Consider the following 20,709-nt stretch of genomic DNA (forward strand, 5'->3'; position numbering starts at 1 on the left):
GAAAATGGACGCACACATGATTTTGTGAAGATATAAAATGTTTTTATTTACCATTTCTGTGAGTTAAACTTTCGAATTCGAGAACTCTTAACATAGTGTTGTGTAAAAATGACAGAAATGCCTCCTTATCTTGCGGGTAAAGATGAGGAGAGTAGTGTACAAGTTGACAGTGATTCCTCGGACTTGGAGGACGATTTACCCCTAGCTTACGATAAACCGAGGCATTTGGAGCCTATAAAGGGCGAAGAACGCGAGGAACATACGTGGCGAGTTAAGGAAAAGGTAACACTATATATATATTTACCACAATTCGGACGAAGCAACTGCGTAGCAGATAACAGGCTCGACGTCCAATATTAAAAACAAACACACGTATTGTAGTATCTACTATGCCCATTCATAACTTTACGGCGCACTCTGAAAATAGTTTACTATAATGAAATGATGTATAATAATTGTCTCTAGTATTTTCATAAACTTTGATCTAAACAGAAAAGAAATATTGGTTGATTTTGATTTGCCATAGTATACGGGAGTCGGGAACCTCTCATATTAATCGATAAATTGAATTGATTATTAAATCTTTTAATTGTTTACCTTCAATAACAGATGTTCTATATTATGGTTTAACAGTAGGTACATAAGGTTATTACTATTATGGAATAGATAGCACTGGTAATATAATATAAGAATGATAACAGTATCTATAACCAAAAGAAATTGGTTAAATTACAATTAAATGACATTTTTAGAAAATGTCATTTAATTCGTGTTTTATGGAATACCGAGCAAAGCTCGGTCAAATAGCTTATTTAGGCTCGGTCAAATAGATAAGTTTATTGTATCAGTGTGTGCCTATGACCCTACATCAAAATTAGGGATTGCATTTGAATTACGCATTATAGGGAGGGGGCGGAAGAGGAGGGGGAGAGGGGGGACCCCCCTCCGTAAAGTTAGGAAATCAGTAGTTTTTTTTTGCACAGCACGAATTTTAATTTTAATTTTTTGAGGTTATGTTCAATAGAACAACCAAATTAGTGGACTTACGACAAAATTAGTCTTTTCTGGGTGTGGGCAAACTCGGTTCTATGTCTTATATTGTAAATATACAGCTCCAACGCTGCGGGCATCTGCGGGAATGCAATGCCCTATCACCCTTGCGTAACAAATTATAGGCACTTATTTATTATAACTAACCCCTATAAAATGCCACTATTCTCCCTCCTCTCCCTATAATGCGTGATTCAAATGCCAACCCCAAAACTTCTATCTATCAACATTGCTTTCACGAAAAAGAACACAAAAACAGAGGAAGTTAAGCTAGTTGATTCGAAGAATGAACAATGAATTGAAAAAATGAATTGTATATTTACAATCCACTATTTACAGTTTACTTTGCTGTACATAAATTATTTTAATCGACTATGAGTTTTTCTTGGGCATAGTCCTTTGGATGGGAGATTTTCAAAAAATATCCTTAATCATTGTATATTTTTTTACATTTGCATATATCACACACAGATTTTGAGTTCCAGAGAGAAGGAAAAAAAGTATCAAATGTTTTGCCCCAATTTCTTCAGTATTGGTAACGTCAATTTCTTTTTTTTTTCATTCTTTGCCATCAGATTCTGGTAGACATAATTATAGTTGTTTTGTTTTCAAAGCTGACATGTTGGAGAGTGTACTTAGATGCTGTGTAGACACCAGTGATTCACTATTAGGGCAAAGACATTCAAGTGTTATGCTGTTAAATACTATTCTCAAACACATTTTCGACAATTTGTATGCAGTATTTTTCTAATTATTATTAATGTGTGTACATATATCTGTAGCAATTGAAATATAGGTGTAGTATTGTCCACAATTCTACTGTGTACAAACTGTGAATTATTTACTGTATTATATTGTTGCCATGTGTAACTAGGGTTAGCTGACTAGCAACATACTGAGTCAGGTATTTTCCTAGTTGAAAGGTCAGCCAAGTGAACTGGCTTATCATTTAAGATAATATGTGTTGAAGTTATGTAATAACTGTTTTATGTTTAAGTAATTTTCACTTAAAAATTCATATTTAAATATTACTACACTACTCAACATATATTTGTTCAATGCTTAAATATTATGTACTCTAATGAAAAAAATTAATTTAAGATAAGAATATAAGAATAAATAAGATAAGAATATAAGAATAAAAAAAGTCTATGTAACTTGATTTAATAAACTATTTCATTTCATAAATGAACATTACTTAAGACATGTAAAAATCTTTGTAAGTGTTGGTTTGATTAGTGTATGATTTATTTTTATGTGACACTGAACACTAGGTAACATCAATATTATATTGTTTCAGTACAAGACACACTGTGTGGCCCTGGTGCTATGTCTGAATGTGGGAGTGGATCCGCCAGATGTGGTCAAAACTCAGCCCTGCGCTCGTCTGGAATGCTGGATAGGTATACTGAAATAATACACACGAAATCTATACTTCATATTATAAAGCGGAAGAGTTTGTTTGTTTGAACGCGCTAATCTCAGGAACTACTAGTCCGATTTGAAAAATTCTTTGAATGTTAGATAGCCCAGTTATTGAGGAAAGCTTTATTTTATCACGCTAAGACTAATAGGAGCGAAGAAATAGAGGAAAATGTGGAAGAAAATGGGGGAAAATATTTGAAAGGGCTTATCTCACAAACTACTAGAGCATTTTTTCTGTTATTTGGGTGAGATAAGAAGTAGACCACGTGAAGGAACCTATGCTTTTTTGTGTACTAATTTGTCTGTGAAATACCTAATTTACGCGGGCGAAGCCGCGCGGAACGTCTAGTAGATTATAATTTATAACAGGGGTCACCAATAAGAATCCCGCGAAGTCCATATTAAGGAACAAAATGACCTTCGCAGTCCACACATTCAAAAAAATGTTAGACAGAGGTAAATTTGGGGGCACGGCAGTGCCCCAGCCAAGCTTTTTAGCAAAGGCACGGCCGTACCATACTTTACTCAAAGCGGTTCGAGGCTATTTCACTCCCCCTTTTGCTACGATTTTATCAAAGCTTGGGATTTAGATTTTCGGTGACAAAGAGCAAGTTGTATGGGAACCCCCTTAAATAATTAGTTTATTTACTTTTTATTATTTACTATTAAAGTCTAAATAAAATTAAGTACTTTCTGAAAATTTCAAGAATCTTACTGTTACCATTATGAACATAGAGCAAGAAACAGCAAAAATTTTTGTTTTATGAGACCCCCTATTTATAATTCATTTTATTTAAATTTAACTATTTTCGTTTATAGCGACAACGGAAATACATAAATTGTGTAAATTTCAATTATCTAACTATTGCGGTTCTCGAGATACAAGTCTGGTGACAGACGGACGGACGACGGACAGACAGCGAAATCTTAATAATAGGGTCCTATTTTCAGCCTTTGGACACGGAAACCTAAATAATAAAGAATATAATAATATTAATACTTTATTATATTATACAAGAAAACATGTTTAATTTTTATGTTTGTGGCTTTGCAAAAACATTAAGACGTATTAGTTTCGACTGCATATTTGTTTTACGTACGGCTTCAAATTGGATATGTACTTAATGAAATATCTTATTTATTAAACAAAAAATAGAATTAATAACGTCAACAATGAAACAATAATAAAATTCGATTAAAATGTAAATGTAATCAGTACTGCGATAAACACTCCTTGGGGGGGTATTACATTATCATTTATATTGGATCATTTATATGATCATATATAGGATCCAATATATATGATCATTTGATCATATTACATTATTTTTATTTATTTTATTTATTTATTTAAAAACTTTTTGCACGTTGTAGTACAAAGGCGGGCTTAATGCCTTGTGGCATTTTCTTCCAGCCAAACCTTAGGGTGTTGCAGAGATAGTGAGGTAGATGCAAACATTTAGAGGACAGAGTGATTAAAACATCTTGTACGAGCTAGCACGTACATTGCTGATCCTACATAATTTTCCCGTAGTCCCGGCAAGTGCATACTCTCGGGCAGTTCGCTACTAGCCGTCATCAATCGCGCACTCATTTACTAGTATTAGCATTCAATCAATATATTATCATTTTATATCAAGGACTTTTAATTCAACAATCATATTCTATCATAGCAAAAAAAGGGATGTAGGAGCTGCTTACTCGACTACCTATTTCTATGACCGTATTGGATCCAATCTCTCAGCAAATGTCAAAAATCTATGATCAAGGAAGAAATGAATCATATGTCTATATTACATATTACATTATCCAATATCATTGACTCAATGATCTCGGATCCAATATATATGATAATCTAATATCCCTCTTACTCGCTCGATAGTCAGTGTTGCACTCCCTCTAACTTTAAAAAAATAAATGAAATCCCACCAAAAACATGAAATATAAAAGACAGCCAAGCTATCTATACAATTTTTATATCGTAAAAAGTTTTCAGATCACATTCAAGCCAAGCCTTCAACTTATTTTGTAATTTTAAATCAACATTTAGTGACTGTATCAATAATTTTCGCCATTTCATAATTATTATAGTGGCTTGGCAATGAGCACAAGACTAATTGGACTTAATGGGTATCATCGACCACATGCGCCACTTTACGTTTGCCGTCTGTGTAACTATCAACTCCTCCAAATACTTATGCAATTTAATATTTATTTCGCTTGTGCTCATTGCCGAGCCACTATAATAATTAGGAAATGGCGAAAATTATTGATACAGTCACTAAATGTTGATTTAAAATTACAAAATAAGTTCAAGGCTTGGCTTGAATGTGATCTGAAAACTTTTTACGATAGAAAAATTGCATAGATAGCTTGGCGGTCTTTTATATTTCATGTTTTTGGTGGGATATTTATTTACCGATGAGAAAAGAGACAATTTTTATTGCTTGTTTTGAGTGAAGTGGGTGCAAGCTATTGATATTAAATCCTGGAGATGGTCATCATTACGTCGAGACCGAAATTCATTTTTAACGAAGTTCGAAAATGCTTGGTCCCAATATAATGGGTCGGCGGTCCGCATGCGGACCGTGGTCCGCTTGGTCCGCCTTTGGGTGACCCCTGAATTATAATATAACATTTTTGGCCTTTGCTTTTTAGGGTACTTTTAAGTAGCTAATTATTTAAAACTAGATGACGCCCGCAACTCCGTTGTGCCAAAACTCGTTTAGCGGGCGGGAACCGTACATTTTTCCGGAATTAAAAGTATCCTATGTCCTTCCAGTTTGAGACTGTTTGAAATATGAAATATTTTATAAAATAGTGCAAATTTTAGTCAATCACTTATTTTTTTTAAGAGACACAATCATTAAATAACAAGTATTTTATATATTTGTAGATCCCAATTCACTATCGCCGAGCAAGGCGTTGGAGTCAATAGGACACGCTCTTCAGTCCCAATATGAGCGGTGGCAGCCCCGTGCTCGCTACAAGCAGTCCCTTGATCCCACCAGTGACGAGGTAACTATCTTTTATATAACCTATACATAATATATGTAATTAGCATTTATGTAAATAAAAGTTTTTTTTTTATTGCTCTCGCATTTTAATATTTAACCTACCATCTATTATTATAAGGTCATGAGTCCTTCTTTAGGTTACCGCTATCTACATATTTTATCCTCTTTTACCGCTTATAATTATGTTGTATTTTTACTAAGAGATGTGATAATTGAAGCTGTTAGTAAAGATTTAGTAAGAACGTTTTAACGTGGAAGAGCCATGCTTCGGCACGAATGGGCCGGCTCAACCGGAGAAATACCACGAGCTCACAGAAAACCGGCGTGAAACAGCGTTTGCGCTGTGTTTTGCCGAGTGAGTGAGTTTACCGGAGGCCCAATCCCCTACCCTTTTCCATTCCCTACCCTCTCCTATTTCCTTCCCTACCCTCCTCTATTCCCTTCCCTACCCTCCCCTATTACCCTATTCCCTCTTAAAAGGCCGGCAACGCATCTGCAGTTCTTCTGATGCTGCTGGTGTCCATTGGCGACGGAAGTTGCTTTCCATCAGGTGACCCGTTTGCTCGTTTGCCCCCTTATTTCATTAAAAAAAAATAGTTAGAAAGTGCTTTATTATTTATTTATTCAGTGACAGTTCTAATCCAATACAAAATATGTTTTTCCAGTGCTTATTTTGTTAGTCAAATAAAAACCAAAGGCCAATATTATATTGTTTCAGTACCTTATAGTCTGTCAAAAAAGTGAAGAATTTAATTATTATTTTTAACAAAAATTTAAAACCGACGTCCAGGGTAAAAACAATAATTTATAATGAACAAAAAAGTATTATAATAATAATTTTTACTCTTTGAAGTGCCTTAGGCATATTTCTCCTAAACCTCAACTGTTTCTGTACACAATATCTTCATTATTTTGAAGACGGTACCAGCTAATAATATTGAGTTCTATGACAAAATATTTTTAATATTTAAAACTGGTACCGACTTCAAAATAATGAAGATATTGTGTACAGAAATAGTTCAGGTTTAGGAGAATTATGCCTAAGGCACTTCAAAGAGTAAAAGGTATTATTTAATACTTTTTTGTTCATTATAAATTATTGTTTTTAACCTGGAAGTCGGTTTTCATTTTTTGTTAAAAATAATAATTTCACTCTTTTTAGTCATTTATAAGGTTTCCTGTACTGACTAATGTGTTATGCTTAGTGACTTTGGATCCAGGATACACTTTCATGATGTGAGAACTCTTTGTCTGAGAGCATTACCACTTCAGAATTGCTTAAGCAACTCCAAGCATATACCACTGTATAATATGATTGGCGTTAATCAAGCAATGATAAAATTAATGTTCATACGCCTGTCTTTAAAGGCTCTAAAGTTCTGTTCAGCGACTTTCTTTCTATCATTACACTAATGAAAACTCATCAGCTCAACATAATAATATAATATTATGCTCAAATGTAACTATAATCGTCCGTATAAATTTTAAGGAGATTAGCATACCTCAAAGATCTCATGATCAAATTGCTAACTTGGTAACATAAACACCAAGGTCGAATCATTTACATTGAAGTAACATTATAATTTTTTAAATCGCTCGACAAATTCGGGTTTCGATCTTAAAGACGATTAAAATTACCAATAATAGAGTTATAATTAGGTTATAATTAGATAATTCATGGGCTGGTGACTGGTGTTAGTGATGATGATGATGATGAATGTAACTTACATAGTAGCATATGCTTTCAGTTAACTTGGTAACCTAAACACCAAGGTCGAATCATTTACATTGAAATAACATTATAATTTTTTAAATCGTTCGACAAATTCGGGTTTCGATCTTAAAGACGATTAAAAGTACCAATAATCTACACTACTATTATAAAGAGGAAAGATTTGATTTTTTGTTTGTTTGTTTGTTTGTTTGTTTGAGTCGAATAGGCTCCGAAACTACTGGACCGATTTGAAAAATTCTTTTACCATTGGAATCCTGCATTATTTCTGCTGAACATAGGCTAATTTTTATTTTGGAAAAATATAAGGTTCCGTAAGATATTTGGGATTTTCGGACGCAAGGTTTAAAAAATCAACCAGAAAAGTTACTTATTTTGCGTACGCTGCCTAAACTATAAAAGATAGAGGCATAAAATGTTCTAAGTAATTATAGATCTTTTAAATATCTACAAAAAAGTCCGCGACACACTACACCTATCTATGTTGAGTGAGGCACAATAACCATTTTTTTATTAAAAAATCTAGAATTTTTTTTGGACTATATTTAAATGCGTTTATTTAAATCATGCTATTGACCCTTATCAAAATAAATTATTTCATCACTAAGTACAGTTAATGTAGATAATATTCGGTCTTTGAATGATTAAAATTGGACGTTTGGTTTTAATGTTATGGCGAAATTAAAATATTACGATTTCTGCTGCACGTTGCGAATTGGGCGTCAAGGCTCCATGCGCGGGTGTGCGTGCGGTAGGGGAGAGATTTAATTATCAGTGCCACAGACTCGCCCGGAGAGTCCACGTAAATATTACCTCGATCGTGGGAATCGCAGACACAATAGATTTTCAATAGTTATGCGACAGTCTATATCAAATCAATAAAGCAGCACCCGTGCTTTATTGATTTGATATAGACTATCGTGCTTCATTATTATAATCCTAATTTCAAAAAAGCTTTAAAAGTTATGACTACGAAAGTAATATTTTTAGAACTTTTTAAAATAAGTTTTGAATGACTATTATTTTTTATTGCTATTATAATTAATTAATTTCTTTAACTATAAATCTCCAATAGCGGCAGCCGGCTGCCAGCATAACAATTGAAGATCTATTGTGTCTGCGATACCCACGATGCCGATGCACGATGGAAGTATTAATGCATATTTTTTAATCCACACTATTTCTGCTGAATATAGGCTATATTTAATGGGAGAAAAAAGGGAACCGTATTAAGTGTTAATAATTGTGTGAAAAATCTACCAAAATATTCCTTCTTGCTTATCCATACTAATATTATAAATGCGAAAGTATCTCTGTCTGTCTGTCTGTCTGTCTGTCTTGCTTTCACGCCAAAACTACTGACCCGATTGATATGAAATTTTGTATACAGTTATTCTAGAGTCTGAGAAAGGACATAGGCTACATTTTGATGTGGGAAAATATCTTATTTCCATGAAAATTTCGATGAAAATGAATTCGCATTGCGCGTGGCCAGCGCTCATCCCGGGGGTCCTGGGTTCGAGTCCCGCAGGCGAAACAAAAAGTTTTCAATGTTCCTGGGTCTTGGATGTGTATTAAAATAAAATTTCAAAAATCTTAAACATATTTTATGTATAATATTATAAAAAATCCAGAAATATATCGATGGAATGAACATTTTAGTTCTAATACGATTCAACAGATGGCGTTTTATTTTTTACTTTATTGTAACATAGAACTAATCATACTTATTAGTTAGTATGTTTTTGTTTATAGTTTTTAATACGTTACAATATTATGTTTAATAATATTATCACTTGGTATAATAATAATCAATCTATCTTATCTTATGTAGAACTCCTACTGCATTTCTAATCCATACTATCCATACTAATATTATAAATGCGAAAGTATCTCTGTCTGTCTGTCTGTCTGTCTTGCTTTCACGCCAAAACTACTGAACCGATTGCAATGAAATTTTGTATACAGTTATTCTAGAGTCTGAGAAAGGACATAGGCTACATTTTGATGTGGGAAAATATCTTATTTCCATGAAAATATCGATGAAAATGAATTCGCATTGCGCGTGGCCAGCGCTCATCCCGGGGGTCCTGGGTTCGAGTCCCGCAGGCGGAACAAAAAGTTTTCAATGTTCCTGGGTCTTGGATGTGTATTAAAATAAAATTTCAAAAATCTTAAACATATTTTATGTATAATACTAGCTGTTGCCCGCGACTTCGTCCGTGTGGACTTTAGTTTATAGCGCGCGGTGTCAACAAAATTTGTGTCAAATTTAAAAACTTTTTAATACCCTGGTAAGTGCTTCCGGTGTAGCGCGGCCCTTAATTAATCAAAATACCCAAAAACAGCTATGCAGTGTGCACATAATCTATACTAATATTATAAATGCGAAAGTATCTCTGTCTGTCTGTCTGTCTGTCAGTCTCGCTTTCACGCCAAACGCCAAAAGTATCTCTGTCTATCTGTCTGTCTGTCAGTCTCGCTTTCATGCCAAACACCAAAACTTCCGAACCGATTGTAATGAAATTTTGTATACAGATAGTCTAAAGCCTGAGAAAGGACATAGGCTACTTTTTTACTGGAAAAAAGGGTTGTAAGGGGGTGAAAATGCGTAAATTTGTTCAAATTAAGTTAGTTCCAACAATTCATAATAGATGGCGCCGTGCGTCTTCTACATCGCGCTGACGCTTGCTCAAAAGTCTTTCTATAAGACGTGGTATCATCTTTTTAAGTTTCGATTTTTTTCGATTGTTATATCTATTCTACGGTATTAAATAACTCAGTACTTTATCTGCAGTGACGTAACCTTAAATCTATCAATGATAAATAGTTTATGGGTAAAGTTGTGTAATTGGAGGGCTAAATAAGCTTTAAAATTTGGCATAAAGTATAAAGTTTAATATAAAAAAATGAAATACTTATTGTGTGCACACTGCACAGCTGTATTGATTTAAGGGGTACCAGGGTTTTTTTATAAAAGCTTTTGACACCAATTTTGTTGACATCGTGCGCTATAAACTGAAGTCCACGCGGACGAAGTCGCGGGCAACAGCTAGTAAGGTTATAATTAGATAATTCATGGTCTGGTGACTGGTGTTAGTGATGACGATGAATGTAACTTGCATAGTAGCATATGCTTTCAGTTCTTAAACCAACTTCGAAAGCCGCAAACTTGTATTTATAAGGAATCCGGAGTTCTCTTAGCAACCGGCGTGAAACAGCGCTTGCGCTGTGTTTCGCCGAGTGAGTGAGTTTACCGGAGGCCCAATCCCCTACCCTATTCCCTTCCCTACCCTCCCCTATTCCCTTCCCTTCCCTTCCCTACCCTACCCTCCCCAAGGCCGGCAACGCACTTGCAGCTCTTCTGATGCTGCGAGTGTCCATGGGCGACGGAAGTTGCTTTCCATCAGGTGACCCGTTTGCTCGTTTGCCCCCTTATTTCAGTAAAAAAAAAAACATTCGGAACCATGGTATATTATCTAATTGCAAAATCTTGCTTTTTGGTAGCATATTATGCTTAGGATACTTCTCATATTATAATCAAAATCACTATATGTTTCCATATAAATTTTGAGGAGTTCCCTCGATTACTCATGGATGTATGGTGGAATAGTGGTGATGATGATGATGATTAATTAAATTTTCATAGTAGTATATGCGTTCAGTTCTTAAGACAACGCCGAAACCCTCAAATATGTATCTATAAGGAGTAAGGAGTTCTGTTCACCACCTTCGAACCATGGTGTATCCTGGTGCAAAATATTACTTTTTGGTAACATATGCCTGAAATACTTCATATGAAACCAAAAAAAAACATATGTTTCCATTTGAATTTTGAGGAGTTCACCACTTTTGTGAAAATGGGACCAAATTGGACTGAAACCTAATACAACAAAACAAAAATTTTGAAAATCGGTTCACAAACGGCGGAGTAATTATTTGATAAAAAATCTAGATCAACTACCTATGTATATTTAAACTCCGTCTATAAAGCTAACAGTGTAGTGGCGAATTGTGGATCTGACGTAATCGAGGTCACGGGCGGGACTCACGCACTCCGCCCCACTTACACTTTGTAGGACACACACACCAGTGTTTGTGTTACAAACTTTAGCCTGTTAGGTCATTCACATTTTTCACTAGAGATTTACGTACGCCATTAACATTTTTAGTCATTGAGAATGACTGATATTATAGGCCTGGAGTTACTGACACAAAATTCTTGGTCATTTGTACCATAAGTGCCTAAGATTTTATTCGTAATTCGAACGATTTGTACTAGTATGGCACGTCGGTGCGAGTGCTATGACCATCATTTTCCTTTTTGCCTTTACGTAATTATACCCCTGTAGAACCGCCATACTGGCACAAATGACCAAGAATTTTGTGTCAGTATCTCGCCTATTATAAGTATAGCCCTAATCAAATATATTTGTTATATTATCTTAATAGATAAACAATATCAAACGAACAGGGTCAACTTAATAACATAATTTACAGGATCACTTATTGCTTAAAGGTGCAGGTTAGCAAATGATTTAGTCTGTATTTATACCACCTGATTATTGTGATCAAATTGACATAGATTTGCAATTATTGATCGAATAAAACAAGCTATATACATTATGCATAGGTAGATTATTACAGTTCTAAACTCTCGTTTTCTTGTAGATAAAAAAGCTATGTTGTTCGCTGCGGCGCAACGCTAAGGAGGAACGCGTGCTGTTCCACTACAACGGCCACGGCGTGCCCAAGCCCACGGCGCAGGGCGAGATATGGGTCTTCAACAGGGTCAGTATTTTCACTATCCTCACTTCATTTATGTGGTAATCTAGCGTCATATTTACGCTCTCGTAGAAAAACTTCTGAACACATTCGGATATAGCTTTGTATTGAAAGAGTTACCTGAAAGGACATGGAGAAATTTATATTCCTAAAAAAATATAGTTCCCGCGCGATAGACTAATTTTGAATGTTTAAAATGTTAAGTATTCGTGTCGAGTGAATACTTTACTGTTCAAATTAAATATTAAGTATGGAAATCTTCCTTCGAGCTAGATATATCTAAGTCGTTTCTAATAAGCAGTTTTTCCTAATGTATTGTATTGTCACCAGGCGTACACGCAGTACATCCCGCTGTCGCTGTACGACCTGCAGACGTGGATGGGCGCGCCGTCGCTGTACGTGTACGACTGCTCCAACGCCGGCGTCATCGTCGACAACTTCAAGGTGTTCGCCGTGCAGCACGAGCGGGACTACGAGGTGCGATACGAGCTTAACTCTACTTGAGTTTTTTCATAATCTGATTGAGTGAAGTTATTGTTCGTTCTCACTTTGCACTCGTCGTCTGCAGAAGATGTCCCGGTCGGGAGGCTCGGGGTCGGGCAGCGCGGAGGCGCACGTGTCGTACCACAACTGCATCCAGCTTGGCGCGTGCGCGGCGGGCCAGACGCTGCCCATGTCGCCCGACCTGCCCGCCGACCTGTTCACCGCCTGCCTCACCACGCCCGTCAAGATGGCCGTCAAGTGGTTCGCGCTCCGCACGCGGCTGCGTGTCGCGCGCGCCGACCTGCTCGACCTCGTGGACAAGATCCCCGGCCAGGTGACGGACCGCCGCACGATGCTCGGCGAGCTCAACTGGATCTTCACCGCCATCACGGACACCATCGCGTGGAGTTCGCTGCCCGCCGAGCTGTTCCAGCGGCTGTTCCGCGCGGACCTGCTGACGGCCAGTCTGTGCCGCAACTTCCTGCTGGCGGACCGCATCATGCGCTCGTACAACTGCACGCCGGTGTCGGCGCCCGCGCTGCCGTCGCTGGCGCGGCACCCGCTGTGGGGCGCGTGGGAGCACACGCTCGACCTGGCGCTGGCGCAGCTGCCGGCGCTGGTGGCGGGCGGCGCGTACGCGCACTCGCCCTTCTTCCGCGACCAGCTGACGGCGTTCCGGCTGTGGCTGGGGCCGGGCGCGGGCGCGCGGCCGCCGCCGCTGCAGCTGCCGATGGTGCTGCAGGTGCTGCTGAGCACGCTGCACCGGGTGCGCGCGCTGCAGATCCTGTGCCGCTTCCTGGCGCTGGGCCCGGCCGCCGTGCGTGCGGTGCTCGCGGTTGGCATCTTCCCCTACATGCTCAAGCTGCTGCAGGCCTCCGCGCCCGACCTGCGCAACTCCATGGTCTACATCTGGGCCCAGATCATCGCCGTCGACCCGGTACGATGGCTATTGATTTTTAACATAAATTTAAACTTATGTAATGTAGAATCTTCATTGTAGATATACTCATATTGCGTTAATCTACATTGTAGATTAACGCAATATGAGTATATAAATATTATTCATAAGGATGCGGTAAATTGAAGTGAGTCGTGTTCGTTTTCAGAGCTGTCAGGTGGATCTGGTGAACGCCAAAGGGCACAAGTACTTTCTGGCGATGCTGCAGGACCCGAGCGTGGACGTGAGTATGTCGAGTGTGTGCGAGCTGTGTGTGTGTGTGTGTGTGTGTGTGTGTGGGTGTGATGAGTATGTGGCATTGATTTATTGTTATTAATAGATAAGTTATAATAGGACATACTTACGTGCGTATTGATTATATTTATTATTAATAACAGGCTATTACATATTGCTATTAAAAATTAAAATTGATAAATGTCGTGATAATGTAGAATTTACTTACATTTAAATTAATCTTATATCTTTAAACGAGCAATTCTTGTATATATATATATATATATATATATAATTGGAATCTCGGAATCGGCTCCAACGATTTTCATGAAATTTAGTATTTAGTATAGAGTTTCGGGGGCGATAAATCGATCTAGCTAGGAATCATTTCTAGAAAATGTAATTTTCATCGGATACCGAGCAAAGCTTGGTCAAACAGCTAATAACATTATAATACTACAGGTAACAATTTAAAATCATTAAAATTAATTAAAATCTTTATTATAAAATAAGTTAATAACAAAACAAATAAAAGTAAGTTTAGTTACTTTTAATAGTTAAAGGGCTATAATATTATGTTACAGAGCGAGCACCGCACGCTGGCGGCGTTCGTGCTGGCGGGCATCGTGGACGAGTACCCGGCGGGGCAGGAGGCGGCGCTGCAGGGCTCGCTCATCTCCGCCTGCCTCGAGCAGCTGGGCGAGGCCCGGTGCGGCTGCGGCGCGCTCGCCGTGTGGGCGTGCGTCGCGCTCGGCCGCCTGTGGCGCGCGCACGACGCCGCGCGCTGGGCCGGCGTGCGCGACCTGGCGCACGAAAAGCTGTTCGCGCTGCTGTCCCACCCGCGCGCCCCCGTGCGCGCCGCCGTCGCCTTCGCGCTCGGCACGTTCGCGCCGGCCGCGCGCGTGCGCACCGACCACGCCAACGCGCTCGACCATCAGGTGGCGGTGCGGCTGGCGGCCCGACTCCCCGTCGACACGTCGCCTCTAGTCCGTGCCGAGATACTCGCTGGTGAGACCGACACTTCTGACTAGTGATTAATTATTGGTGTTGTAAGGAAAGTTATAGTAATGTGTCGATATAATGTTGCAGCGCTGCAGTGGATCGTGCTGATATTCGAGCAGCACTTCATCGCGGTGTACCTGCAGGATCGCGTGCGCCGCGGCGACAAGTAAGATATTATTCATTAGATTAATTTTATTTAAACGCAGCATAACATGTTGCAATATTATTTAAAACATCTAACAAGTTCAAAGACATGTTGCATTCAGAGCAGCTTAAAAAGTAAAGACTAGTGAAATTATAAACTTGTTACATAATGTGTGTAATGTAAACTTGATTCGCTATATTATCGTGTTGTAGGTACGGCGTGATCAAGGAGCGCGGCAAGAGCACGCGCGTGGACCCCGGGCAGGACGCGCTGGCGGCGGGCGCGCGCGCCATACCCTTCACACGCGCCGCGCCCATCGCCCTGCCCGCCATCGGTGAGCGCATATACTGTATAGTTGTATACACCTTACATACGACCCAAGAGCAAACAAACACGAGATTCCTGACTTATCATGAAGAAAATAACTAACCTTTACTCTTTATCGGAGGTTTGGTAGACCTTCAGAACCGGAACTCCTAAAGTTACCGCGACCGAAACTCCATAGTTGCTGGTCGTTCTTACCTCTGTAAAGGTCATATATATTGTCTATAGACAAACTTTTAGCTTTTATAAAATCACGACAAAACATATTTTGTGGCTTACGTTAACACTTTTCAAAATGAAAATAATTCTCAAATCATCTGGAGAATTTAGCCTTCGTTTGTGTTGTGTATGGAATATACAAAATTGCTGTCTTCGTCGATACATTCAAAAGTTTTCTTACTACGGCAAAGAGATCAACATTGTTGTTTATCAAGAGTGTGGTTATATACTATACTACTTACTAGTACATCGTGTGTACAGGTTTCGGGTCTGTGTACACCAAGCTGTGGAGCACGCTGTGCGACATGGCACGCGAGCCGCATCCCGACCTCGGCCGCATGGCTAAGGAGATCATAGAGTACGTCGCCACCCAGGTGGGTCCACTCCTCCATACACATTCTCCTCTCTTCTTTAGTGATTAGTCTAGTCACGCATAACATGCCTTGCTGCAAAAATACAGTCAAAACTTATAAAAGGTCTTGTTTTTGTCTAGCCGCTAGTGTATTGGAAAAGTTACGTGACCGACAAATACATAGAATCTTTGACCATCAAAAGCTAAATATTTTATGAGGAATAAGTAAAATAAAGCATAGAATTTTTTGATATTAGATTGATATTATCAGGGCTTGTTGTGCTTTCCATTTTACACTATGATTACTTATTTGTGTTTAAAAAATAAGGAGATAGAATTTCAAAGAATTAAATACAATATTATTATTTACGTTTGTTTATAAGGCGGACACGGTGGACGCGGAGCGGTCGGGGTTCATGTCGCAGCCGTCGTCGCCCAACACGCGCGCCGCAACGCACGACGCGCGCATGCACACGCTGCCCGGTACATACACGCATGTTACAACAAGCATTCAGCATTATAGTCCCGTTGCACCCATTTCTTTGTCGCGCAAATCTTTTATTGCACATATCAAAATCATGTCATGGCAACGCAACTTGACATTAAAAAAAATATATAAATATTTTAAATGACACTGTCGCAGGGTGGTTAAATGATAAATCTAGTTGTGACTTGTGATTTATAAATAAATAGGTAGTATAATGTGTTGTATGTGTGCAGGCGGGCGGCGCGGCAAGTCGGGTCTGCCCCACACCATCTCCGAGGACTCCGTGCACGCGCGCGACCGCGACTCCTTCTCGTCCACATCTAGTGAGTATCGGCTTGTTTTATTTAGAGAGTTAAAACTGTGTGAAATAGAAAACTTCATAATAATATTGTCACATAAAATTGTTATGTTCCTCACTGTCACGATTTTAGCTAAAATTTATTAAATAGCTTAGTTATATTTTTAAATTTGTTTAAAAATTCTGTAAACAAATTATTTTGTATGTAAGGAGTTTGATTTAATGAATGAAGTATTGTTCCTATGTAGTATTATGATCATGAATGTGTTTAGGTCAATCGTTGAAGAAGCCAATAGTGAGCACGCAGTTCGTGGAGTGGGCGACGGCGCAGTTTGCGCGCGGCGAGGGCGGCGAGAGCGGCGTGGCGGGCTGCACGTGCTCTCGCGCCGCGCCCGCACAGGCCCCGCCCTCCGCCGCCCCGCCCGCCTCCGGCCCCGCCCCCTCCTCGCCGCTCGATGACTGCGAGAGTGCCGCCTACCACGAGCGACTGTGGCGGAAGGCGAGGAACGCGAGCATACGGAAGGAGGCCAGAGGTATTTTAAATGAAAGAGCTTTACATAAATCGAAGAATAATTGATCATTTGTTACTAAAAATGAAACTTTGTATGCACAATCTCTTTCTCTCTCTCATCTATCTTTAGACATCTTTTTATGTTTTGATGTGACGTACTAACTCGTGGGTGTGCACAGCGCTGCGCGGGTGTCGCGCGCCGCGGCTGGAGACGCAGGCGTTCCACTCGCGGTGCCCGCTGCCGCCCGCCGTCGTGCTGTTCCACCCCTACGAGCAGCATGCCGCCGTCGCATCTAAGGACAACTTCGGGTTAGTACTAGCTTAGGCCTTACCAGTTAGCATACAGATTATAGACTACAGAGAAAGCATATTGTGTTTCATCGGGAAACAAAGTCACAGATTGACAATTTTGTAGTTTTATCCATAGCATCTGTATTTCTATTCTTCCAAAATTCTATTGTGCCAATTCTAAGCCTCAGCGCACTAAAGCCATAATATAAATATACTACGACGCTAACATGTTTGATACAATTTATGTTTACCTACGAGCTTTTGCCCGCGGCTTCGCTCGCGTTAAGAATTAGTATTATTATATACAAACTTTCATCCCCTATTTGAACCCCTTGGGGTTGGAATTTATCAAAATCCTTTCTTAGCGGATGCCTACGTCATAACATCTACCTGCATGCCAAATTTCAGCCCGATCCGTCCAGTGGTTTGGGCTGTGCGTTGACAGATCACTATGTCAATCAGTCAGTCAGAAAACCTTTGAGTTTTATATATATAGATTGATGATTGCACGTAAAAACGCAACGGATGCACACTGAATAATCTCATCCTACATCCTTATACAAATTAATTTTGTTTATTATTAACTCGACATAGTCTTCGCTCAGCTTAATGATGTAATTATCCCTTCAACTTGTTACTGTTTTCCAGCGTGTGGGACTGGGGCACGGCGGCGAAGCTGTGCGTGGGGCGGTGGGAGCGCGCCTGGGGGCGGATCACGTCGCTGGCGTACCTCAACGCGCACGCGCGCGCGCTGCTCGCCGTCGCCTCGCACGCCGGCAACGTCGCCGTATACAGGTAAATATCGCGTGCGAATTTGCCACTGGAGGCGCTAGTGTCCCGGACACGCCTGAGTACGCAAAGTGTGAGCGACTGCTCCGCAGGATTAAAAAGTAAGGAGCGTAACTAGATTCCATTTCATATGTGGCAAAATATGTTAAAAAGCTATCGCCGTCATAGCGAACTTATCTAAAAATACTTTGCATATTATTCCATTTCTTTTCTTATTGGACCGGGCAATTCTTACGACATTAATCTTACTAATAATCTTAGGACAGTATTGCAACGGGTGAAAATTGCAATATCTCCTATCGAATGTCTGTTGCATTGCTGTTCTGTTCCAATGTCTGTGCATTGCGTCCAAACGTCCCGTGCTAACGAGTGTGCTCCGTCAGGCCGGGCAGCAGCGGCACGGAGCCGGCGCTGGTGGGGGCGTGGCGCGCGCTCGACGTGCGGCCCGCCCCGGAGTACCGCCCGCCGCCTGCGCAGCCCATATACAGTACGTCATAACTATAGTATATTTTTTCCACTTTTTGTTAAAAAGTGAGACCGTGCTAGTTTCTCACGCCGGTTCTCCAGGCCGAGCTAGTTTCGGAACCGGTTTTTCGAATTTCAGGAGTTTTTTTGTGAAATTTCATAGTGGGACATAAATTGTCCCTCTATGAAATTAATTGTATGTAAGTAATTTTTTTTTATTTTTTTTATCAAAATTCAGTATTTACGATAGCCTAGTCATAAAGAAGAACTCCAAACGACTTAAACTTTAATTTAAAGTAATCTGTAATTTCCTAAACCCCTCTTTAGCAGATATATAAAATAACCATATAATTATTGTTAAAAGGTTTAGCGCAACTGGTGACTGAGCAGTGGAGCACGGGGGACGAGAAGCAAGTCAACAAAAACAAGTCAGCTGATAGTAAAAGTGAGTAACAGTTTCGTTCTGCTTTTTTGTTGAATTTTTAATGATTTTACTACATTTTGCGGGTTAAAGTTGAATTTATTACAATCAAAAACTTTATATTAATGTAGCAACTTTGACATCAGGTGGGGCGATGAGTGCGTACAGTCCGCCGCCGCCGGCGACGCTGGTGCGGTGGGGGGCGCGAGCCGGCGTGCTGGCGCTGGGCGGGGCGGCGCCGGCGCTGCGGCTGTGGGACGCGCGCGCCGAGCTGCTGCTGCGTGACGTGCCTACCGGCAGCGATGCGCCCGTCACCGCGCTGTGGCTGGGCGGCGACACGGCGCTCGCCGGCTTCGGCGACGGCGCCGTCCGCGCATGGGACGCGCGCGCGCCCCGTCCCCTGTTCGCGTTGCCGCCGCTCGCCGCGCGCGTGCTGTGCGCCGCGCCCCGCCCCGACCTGCACGCCCTCGTCGCCGGCGGGTAAGTTGCAACTTAACTTACGGCTACAAATGCAAAAAAATAAAGCGTAAAATTTCAGTTACAAATAAAAATAGACAAATATTCTTGAAAAGTGAACAAAATATACTACAATCTACAAATATACGACATAAATGACATTCGAATTATTCGTGACAGTGTGGACGGCGAGGTGCGCATCTACGACACGCGCAAGTTGTCGAGCCCGGTGCACACGGTGCGCGCGCCCGCGCCGCTCGCCGCGCTCGACGTGCACCCGCGCGCCGACCTGCTCGCCTGGTAACGTCTCGATATCTATTTATTTTATTTATTTGTAACACACAAACACGTGGTTTAAAATTTAAATACACTTTGTCTCAACAGTAGCACCTCCATCGTAAGTATCGCAGACACAATAGATTTTATTAGTATAGGGATAACTATAAATTATACTATATTAACAAACTAATAATCGTGTCCTCAGCGGGTCGGTGAACCAGTGCATCAGCATCTACGACCTGCGCGGGTCGCACCTCAACACGATCAAGTTCCACGAGGGGTTCATGGGCGCGCGCATCGGGCCTGTCTCGTGCCTGGCATTCCACCCGCTGCGGTGCGCGCTCGGCGTCGGCGCCAAGGACGCCACGGTGTCGGTGTACGTCGCCGAGGCCCGCCGGTGACCGTCGCTGTATGGCCTGCCGCTGCCGCTGCCCTTCCAGTAGGACCTGCGCCCGACGCCACACACGTGCAGGTACTGAGACTGACCATAGACGGACCGCGAGTAGCACTCCCGACCGGCTGCTATAGAGCGATCGCGTTGAAGTCGTACACGACTGCAACACGACCACATCATGCAGTCGACCATATTATTGTTGTTTAACCGCACGGCGAAACTCGACCACAGAGCGACTACTCCGACAGCTCGAGGACTGTTCGGGCGGTCCGTATTTTGCGGATATTAATTTAGTATGGAAACTGCAGCTCGCCGCATCTTGCGGTCGGTGTCGACTGCGAGATGCGGTCCGTCTATGACCGGCCATAAGTAACATTCGCTGATAAACACCGACATCATTCAACTCAACTTTAAAAAATATTTGATGAGTGGTTACTTCGCTCTGAAAATCTATACTAATATTATAAATGCGAAAGTATCTCTGTCTGTCTGTCTGTCTCGCTTTCACGCCAAAACTACCGAACCGATTGTAATGAAATTTTGTATACAGATAGTCTAAAGCCTGAGAAAGGACATAGGCTACTTTTTTACTGGAAAAAATGGGTTGTAAGGG

General features: G+C 40.7%; 1 protein-coding gene across 2 annotated transcripts in view; it reads left to right on the top strand.

Annotated features, from left to right (window-relative positions):
• The window catches only part of LOC121732708 (regulatory-associated protein of mTOR), a 23,315-nt gene continuing 2,606 nt past the window's right edge, over window positions 1–20,709 (top strand). The window contains exons 1-21 of one of the 2 annotated variants that reach the window (XM_042122662.1): window positions 1–282; window positions 2,351–2,453; window positions 5,372–5,493; window positions 11,896–12,015; window positions 12,340–12,486; window positions 12,578–13,429; window positions 13,599–13,673; window positions 14,248–14,671; window positions 14,753–14,831; window positions 15,023–15,144; window positions 15,615–15,727; window positions 16,089–16,188; window positions 16,426–16,515; window positions 16,763–17,023; window positions 17,181–17,310; window positions 17,941–18,087; window positions 18,465–18,568; window positions 18,911–18,991; window positions 19,114–19,447; window positions 19,604–19,723; window positions 19,908–20,174. In XM_042122662.1, coding sequence (XP_041978596.1) covers window positions 109–282; window positions 2,351–2,453; window positions 5,372–5,493; window positions 11,896–12,015; window positions 12,340–12,486; window positions 12,578–13,429; window positions 13,599–13,673; window positions 14,248–14,671; window positions 14,753–14,831; window positions 15,023–15,144; window positions 15,615–15,727; window positions 16,089–16,188; window positions 16,426–16,515; window positions 16,763–17,023; window positions 17,181–17,310; window positions 17,941–18,087; window positions 18,465–18,568; window positions 18,911–18,991; window positions 19,114–19,447; window positions 19,604–19,723; window positions 19,908–20,103 — 3,894 coding nt within the window. In that variant the 5' untranslated portion in view covers window positions 1–108 and the 3' untranslated portion in view covers window positions 20,104–20,174. Of the gene's footprint in view, window positions 283–2,350; window positions 2,454–5,371; window positions 5,494–11,895; window positions 12,016–12,339; window positions 12,487–12,577; window positions 13,430–13,598; window positions 13,674–14,247; window positions 14,672–14,752; window positions 14,832–15,022; window positions 15,145–15,614; window positions 15,728–16,088; window positions 16,189–16,425; window positions 16,516–16,762; window positions 17,024–17,180; window positions 17,311–17,940; window positions 18,088–18,464; window positions 18,569–18,910; window positions 18,992–19,113; window positions 19,448–19,603; window positions 19,724–19,907; window positions 20,175–20,709 lie in introns of those variants that run through there. The other variant, XM_042122663.1, reaches the window with a different exon arrangement.

The sequence above is a fragment of the Aricia agestis genome, chromosome 12, assembly GCF_905147365.1.
Source record: "Aricia agestis chromosome 12, ilAriAges1.1, whole genome shotgun sequence".
NCBI classification, from domain to species: Eukaryota; Metazoa; Arthropoda; class Insecta; order Lepidoptera; family Lycaenidae; genus Aricia; species Aricia agestis.